The sequence below is a fragment of the Ailuropoda melanoleuca genome, chromosome 13 (assembly GCF_002007445.2).
Source record: "Ailuropoda melanoleuca isolate Jingjing chromosome 13, ASM200744v2, whole genome shotgun sequence".
In the NCBI taxonomy this organism is placed as follows: Eukaryota; Metazoa; Chordata; class Mammalia; order Carnivora; family Ursidae; genus Ailuropoda; species Ailuropoda melanoleuca.
In genome coordinates, this window is record NC_048230.1 from 44010107 (window position 1) to 44017455 (window position 7349).

Here is a 7349-nt window from a genome sequence, read left to right on the forward strand (position 1 = left end):
AGCCACAATCAGGGTGAAGCCCAGTGATCGGCCGGGAGGCCAGCTTTCGGCTCTTCTGGCTGTGTCCCCTCGGACCGGCCCCTGTGGGTGTGGGTCTGAGCCTGGCCTGGCCGGCTCTCTGGTTGGTGAGTACTGCAGCCCCTCGGGGGGCCGTGGAGACCAGGGGTGGTCTTGGGGACAGCTCCGTGGCTCGTGCCAGCGTGGGTGTCTCGGGCACACCGGAGCAGCTGCGCACAGGGCTCTGCGCCCGCTCTGCCTAGACTCACCTCGCATCTGCCCTGACGTGGCTCCACAAGGCCACTCCAGGCTTTCCAGACCAGGCGCTTGGCCGCCACAGCCTTCTACAGGCCATCCTGTGATGGTCCCTTGCACTCGGCCCTGGGAAAGCAGGCACCGACAGTGAGCAAGGGGAAGCCCAGCACTCTGGGCCCCTGTGCCTGGGACGGGGGCGCTGCTGCCGTGTGTGCCCATCCCACCCAGTCACCGAGAAGTTTGCCCCATGAAGTTGGCATCCGCGTCCTCTCTACCCCACGGAGCATCCCAGCGATGTGGTCCTTGCCGTGGGCCGTGACTGCCCCAACAGGTCCTGGACTCACTCTCCTTTCACTGTGTCTGAGCTGCAGCATGAGGATCTTCTGGAAAGTTCTGGAGACAAACGCTCCTGACATCTGGGGACAGGGTGGAAAGGCCTTCCCCGCCTCTAGATTCCTTCTCTTCCAAGAGGCCCAAGGAGGCTGCACCTCCCACCCCGCCGCCCCTGCAGGCCGGCCTGGCCTCTCCCTGAGCCCTTGTCCCCAGGTGTAGGGCCGCCCCCGCCCCTGGGGGCACCGTGGGCATCCACACAGTGCCACCAGCTGGCTTCCCCAACACAGAAGCGGCCTGGCCCTGAGATTGGAGAGCCACCGGGGGGTGAGGTGTCCGAAGCCCCCAGGGTTGGTTGAGGCACCCGGCCCGCTCTGCCGAGCTGTGCCCACCTTCCAAGGCGTGGTCCTGGAGGGCGCAGAACGAGGTGGACGCAACCCCAGGAGGGCCAGCGTCCTGAAGGCCATGGGAACCACTTGTGCCTCAGAGGAGAAAGTCCCAGAGAAAGTGGAAATCTGTCCCCGGCTGCTCTCCGCTCCCTCTGCTCCAGAATCACGGAAGGACGGAAACTGCACTCCAAAACCACTCGGCCGTCTTCAGGTTACCTGTGTCTCCCTCGCACTCACGTAGTGGACTCAAGAACGTTATAGGCGACTCTAACGCCGCGGCGAGAGACTGGAATGGAAAGGTGCTAGGCTGCGGCGCTCAGCCCCCCTCAGGCTGTAGGGTCTGCAGGCAGGGGCCCCGCAGCTCCCCGAAGGAACCCAGTACTGGATCTGCCCCCGGGAGCAGTCCCAGCTCGGGAGCTAGCCGTGCCAGCGTCCGCGGGCCTGCTGTGCCAAGTTCAGTAAATCCATGCCCTGTCCCAGGGCCTGCTCCGGAGTCCCTGCGGGGGGTGCTCTCGGGGAGCGGGGGACACAGCCGCCCCCGCGGGAGGAGGCTGGGCGGCTCCTGACTTGGAGCGGACCCTGCCATTCCAGGCCCGCAGTGCTCAGACGCCTCCTGCCGACTGCCCCTCGCCGGCAGGACTTTGTATCTTGGTGGTTTGTGGTCAAGCGTCTGCCAACAGCGCTGTTGGGGAGGAGGCCTCTGCCCCTGGCACGCTCCCCCCAAGCAGTGACCGATGTCCCCAGGACCAGAGACTGTGCAGTGGGCCTCGGGTCTGAATTCCGTCCTGTTGCATCAGGTCGGTGTGGACCCGCTCATGGTCACACAGACGCCTGCCCTCGGGTAGCCCGGGAGCCCGTTTTTCCCCAGGAGGTGGTAGGACCCCTAGAGGGCCGCACCCTTCCTGTGGTGCTGCGGGGTGGGCGCACCCCAGCCAGGGGTCTCTGGCCAGGCTGGGGGGCGTGTTCAGCCCCTGCCCGTTCCCTCCGCGCCTGCAGAGTAGAGGGTACCGTGCTCATGGTCACGCTGTTTTGGGGAAGGAGACTAGGACAGTGGGGGTCAGAGGCTGGACACTCTCTCTAGAGGTGGGGCCTCTCTGGCCCTGCTGCTCCCCTTCCAGCCCCAGCAGATGTGCCCAGGGCAGGAGGCCGGTGTGTGCCGCCCAAACCCACTCGGCCCTTCTGTTCCGCCTCTGCTCAGCACAGGAGCTGTTCTCCCTCTTGGCCACAGGGCCTGTGCTCTTTCCTCTGCTCGGTCCCCAACTCCAGATGAACAAACTGGCCCTGTTCCAGCTCCCCAAGACATCCCGCCTTGACCCCGGCCGGGGACAGCCAAGGGCCTGGAGCCTCCATCTAGAACCAGAGCCTAGTCAAGGTGGCAGGCAGGGCATGGGCCACCCTCCGCCCTCTGTCCTGGGGGCAGATGTCCCCGGTCGCAGCAGTCTCGGCCTGGGGAGCCTTGAGGCAGCGGCTGCCCCTGCCCATCGAAGCAGCAGCCCGTCTGCACACGTCAGCCGAGGGAGGACTGGACGCAGGGCTGGGGGTGGCCTTGAGCCCGGGGTCTTAGCGCTCTGAGTCAGAAGACGCTCACAAGCAGCGCACCCACGCGGACTCGGGCGGCGGCGGCAGGTGTGGAAGCTGTGAGCCGATAAGTCGGCTCTTCTCCTCGTTTGTCCTTTTCAAAATTCAGTCCGAAGCGTCTCCGCGTTTTAGAAAACACAGGCAGGTGCCCCCGCCCCCACGTGCTCTCACTGGGCCCTGGACAGAGCGCGCTCCCTCCCAGCTCCTGCGGACGCCAGCCCCGCTGTGCCAGAGGCGACTCCCGCCCCAGGTAACGGCTCAAGAGCCACGCGCGTCGCCAGGAGTGCGTCCTGTCCGTGCCAAGCCCTCCATGTCCCACGTTCCATGTGTGCTGTCACCCCTGGGGCTGCCCGACGACCCCCAGCCCGCTGTCGTCTGCTGTCCCTGCCCAGGCGGGTCCTCCCGAGCCCGGTGGGGACTCCGAGGAGAGGCTTCCGCGAGGACCAGGCTGGGTGCCGGCCTCTGCTGTGCGCATGTCGTCCGTCCCATCTCAGCCTCTTGTCTGGCCGGTCCGTCTGTCCGTCAGCTGTGGCGTCAGGCCCGTGGGGGTGGGGTGACGGGGCTGAGCCCCATCGCTGCCGTGTACGTGCACCCCATGTGTGTTGTGTTGGCGTGGGGCGGGCTGAGGCCCCGTGTCTGCACCCAGCCACCTAGCGGGCCCCCGGGATGCATGGGCCGGGTTTGTGCGAGCTGCTGAGCTGTCTGTGTGTGGCGATGGCGCGTCTTTAAAAAGAGGCCCGCACGGCTCCTGGGCAGCTGGCAGGTGCCTCCCTAGCCTTGAGGGGCCGCTCACCAAACCTGGATGCAGGCCCATTCAGCACCGGGGAAGAACCGGCTCCTGGCGCACCTCCACCCGCCCTGCCCCAGGAGGGCTGACGGTGGCAGCTGGCCCCGCGGACGGCGCCCTGCCCCGGCTGTCCCTGGCGGGTTCCATCGCCGCCCTGCTCCGGACTCAGAGGCCGGGCCTTCCACAGGGCTGGGGGGACCCTGGGGCTTAGGGCAGCCCAGATTGACACAGTGCCCCTCCCACGCTAAAACCACCCTTCTCTTCTCTCCTCAGGAATCCCTTCGCCAACGTCCAGCTGAAGCCGACAGTGACCAATGACAGGTCTGCCCCCCTCCTCAGCTGACGGCCAAGTCCCCGCCGCCGCCCTCTGGGCCCCTCCTGCCCCACCCCCACACACACCTCTTTTGTAACAGTCTGTGTGGTCCCTGTCTAGAGAATTTTTTCCTCCTTCCATGCCCTTCACCTGCCTGGCTCTGCCCCCACTTAAGTCTGGCCTGGGCTGGACCCCGGCCATTTCTTCGGAGGTGGCCCCTGGGCCGTGGCTCAGGGGAGAGAGTGGGGCCAGCCCCCCTGGCTGTGTGGGTCGTGGCCCCCCAAGTGCAGGGAAGGACGTTTGGTCAGCCTGTAGCTGGAAGGGGAGCACAGCTCCCACACCGCTCACAGCCCCCAAGTGTCTGGTCAATAAACAGGCTGTCCCAGCTGTGCCTGCCTGTGGTCTGTTGGCCTGAGGGGGCGGGAGGCCTGGGCAGAGGAAGGGGAGAGACCGTCCCGTCTCTGGAAGATGAATGTATTAGGAGCCCTTGACTGGGGCTCTGCTGGGCCTCTTCGCTCCTGCGGGCAGTCCCGGGGGGCCTCTCTGCCCCACCCCGCCCAGGCTCCGGCTGCTCTCCAGAACTGGCTGCTGGGCCCCCAGCTCTCCTCCGTGTCCCTGGAGTGAATGGTGGGTGCTGTTGGGGAGGTGGGCGTGGGCACCCCACCCCCACTGCAGCTGCTTCCACAGTATTTGTGGCTGAAATGGTGGCCAGCGATCCCCATCTGAGGACACGTTGCGGGCGGCAGTCACCCCTCCTGCCAGGCTCCTGAAGGACGGGTCCTACAGCCCTGACCTGACTGAAGCCTGTCCACAGCCCAGGAAGAGAGGCAAAGGGGGCCACGGGTAGGGCAGGTGCGGACACGGGCGTCTGGCCTCGCAGGAGCTAGGGATGGGCCAGTGGGGTCTGAGGGAGGATGTTTGGGGTAGAGATGCACAGAGGCCCAGACTCCTCAAAAACCCTCCTGCCGGCCACCCACCCTGCCCCCACCCCCGTGCTTTGGAAAGGCAAGGGGGAGAACGTCCTGGGGAGGTCTGTGGGGCACCCCCTCACAGGACAGGAAGCAAGGGCTGCTGCGGTCAGTCCCCTCCCCAAGTCACTGCCCCCCTCCACCGACGTGTGCCAGGGCAGCTGTGGGGAAGGGGTAGCCGCCCTCCCTCTCGCACCCCCGCCCCGCTACCGTGGTCAGGAGGGACTACTGTGCCCTGGGGGCAGAGCTGGCAGCGGAGTCCCTGCCTCGGTGCCCCCATTCCTGCCCAGGGCCTTCTATGCAAACCACGAAAGAAAGCACACATTTAGCATGAAGGCTTTTTTTCCTTAGCTTGGTTTCTTTTAAAAAACAAACAAAAAAGGAACAAGAAAATCATTGCACCAGCATCCTAAGCCTCAAACGAATAAAAAACAAAAAACACGAACCCAAAACAAGTCCCCCACCCACACCCCCAAAGCAACAATAAACTTTACATCTCTTTGGCAACAATAACTTAAAATCATCCCATTTCCATTTGCTCAGACAACAGCAGTTACAAAAATATTCCCTGTGCTGCCCTGCCCCCCACTTCCCTCCCAGTTCCACCCCTTCCCACGTCCCCATCCCTGCAGGCAGGAACTCCTGATGCGGTGGGGGTGCAGCCCCCCACTTTCCTTTTGCAGCTGGGCCGGTCTGGGCAGCGCCCTGCAGATGGGAGCTGGACATGCCAGCCAGCCGCAGGCACCTCTAGGAGATGGGAAGCCCCCTGTCTTTCAGGCTGCCCACCTTGCCCCACCTGCCTGGGCTCCAGCGGTGGGCTCAGATGGCAGCTGGCCCAGACCACGCAGGGAGGGAGAGTTTATGGGTCTAGCTGAGTCACTGAAGGGAAATACAGCCACAGACTTTGAGGTAAGGGTGGTGGGGGGACACACAAGCCCAGGGTCCTCTTCTTGCACTGAGCAAACCCAGAACCAGGCAGAAGGGGCGAGGGGGCAGAGAGGGGCTGTCCCAGCAGGCCTGTGCCCATTCTCTCACCTGGGGTGAGGACAGTGTCCTGTAAGTCACCGCAGGAACTGGTGGGCAGGGCATGCAAGGCCCCCAGCCAAGAGCAGGTCCCCTGGCCTCAGAAGCCAGGCAGCCCCTGAGCAGGGTCAGGGTGGAGGACACAGCTGTAGGGCAAGGAGCTGCTCAGGCCTGAGGCCATAGGGCATCCCCAGCAGCCAGCAACAAACCCGAGTGTCCAGGATCAGTCCTGCCCCTAGGGCAGCACGGGACTGGCGTGCAGGGCTGCTGCACCATCCAGGGCTGCAGGAGGCCTGTTGTCCTGCCCTGCTTCTCCGCAGTGCTGCGTGGGGCACCAAGGCGCTGGAAGCTGCTGCCGACCACCAAGGCCAAGGTCGCCACTCTCGGTCACCATCATCGCCGCTGCTGGGAGCAGGACCGCCAGGGGCTCCAGGGGGGCCCACCTGGGCTTCAAGCCTCTTTACAGCTGCCCCCAGCACCTGCTACAGGGCCTGGCAAACAGGAAGTGCCATGAGTGTGGGACAGAGACAGAGAGTCCTGGCCCAGGACTCCCACCTGACCTCCGTCCTTGGCCAAGGGACCACATGACCAGCTGGGGCTGCAGCCCTCGGGCCTCACGGCAGTGGGCCTACCTGTCTGTCTTGGTGGGAGTCGCACCCGTTTCTCTCCCTAGCACATCACCAGAGCCCAGGCCTGTCCCTCAGGCCCAACAAAGCCCAGCAAACGCCCTCTGAGTCCTCCTTTTACAGGTGGGGAAACTGAGACCCAAACAGGACGAGGCTGGCCACGAACAAGCCTCCTGGTGACCTGCTTATCCGTTCACGCGTCCACTAAGGGCACGCTGTGTGCCAGTGATGAGCGGACAGGCCCTTCACCAGAGGCTGCAGCCACAGTCCGCGTGGGGGACAGAGCTATCTTGCTCTGGGTGGGCTTCCAGAGAAGCCTCGAAGGCACCTGTGTCAGGCACATGGTGGGAGCAGCCTGGCGGGGCTGCATCTGCCTGGTCTGCGGCTCACAGGGGAGTGGAGCGGGGAGGGAGGGGTGAGCTGGGCACCTCACCCAGCACGGCCTGTGCGTCCAGGCAGGCGCCATGGGGTCGGAGACGTGCCAGGTAGGGCAGCAGACGAGCCGACCAGCAGAGGCTGCTGCAGGTTTGGGGGAGGGGGGGCTAAGGTCTGTCAGAGAGCAGAGTCGAGGTGCCTCCAGAGGAGGGAGAAGAGGGTGAGGTCTAAGGGCCAGGTAGAGTCCCATCTAGGCCCCAGGGTCCAGACGGGCTGGGCCAGCCCTGGGGGGGGGTGGGGGAGGACACGGCATCTCCCCAGAAGGCGGCCAGGACAGACAGGCCTGGGCGTGACCCGACCTCTCCGTGCCTCAGTTTCCCCGTCTGAAAACCGTGCTTGTCCAGATGAGAAATAATGAGCACGGGGCCTCGGCTCCCAGCAGGTGACCTCCCCGCGGCCCTCCCCACTGCCCCGCCTCGGTGTCCCCTCCCGCCAGCCCAGCCGCAGCCTCACCTCCCATGGACCCGGCGTCCGAGTCCGAGACTTGTGTAATGGAGAAGCGGGACGCGGGCGCGGGCGACACGGTGAAGCGCGAGAAGGGGCCGGGCGCGGCCGCCTTGGGGGACGCAGCGGGGGCGGGCAAGGCGGCCTCAGGGGCCGGAGTCGGCGGGAAGCCGTCGTCCCACGGCGAACCCTCGGTCTGCAAGG

The 7349-nt window shown here is 65.4% G+C and overlaps 2 protein-coding genes across 2 annotated transcripts in view; one reads left to right on the plus strand and one right to left on the minus strand.

Moving 5' to 3' along the window:
- Window positions 1-4034, plus strand: part of BAIAP2 (BAR/IMD domain containing adaptor protein 2) — a 62651-nt gene extending 58617 nt beyond the window's left edge. Inside the window, exon 15 of the mRNA XM_034641547.1 lies at window positions 3610-4034. Within this exon, the coding sequence (XP_034497438.1) occupies window positions 3610-3679 (70 nt within the window). The 3' untranslated portion in view covers window positions 3680-4034. The remainder of the gene's footprint in view (window positions 1-3609) is intronic.
- A 921-nt stretch (window positions 4035-4955) lies between these two features.
- AATK (apoptosis associated tyrosine kinase) overlaps window positions 4956-7349 on the minus strand; it is a 31441-nt gene continuing 29047 nt past the window's right edge. Inside the window, exons 13-14 of the mRNA XM_034641548.1 lie at window positions 7155-7341; window positions 4956-6131 (exon numbers count right to left, since the gene is read on the minus strand). Coding sequence (XP_034497439.1) covers window positions 6091-6131; window positions 7155-7341 — 228 coding nt within the window. The 3' untranslated portion in view covers window positions 4956-6090. The remainder of the gene's footprint in view (window positions 6132-7154; window positions 7342-7349) is intronic.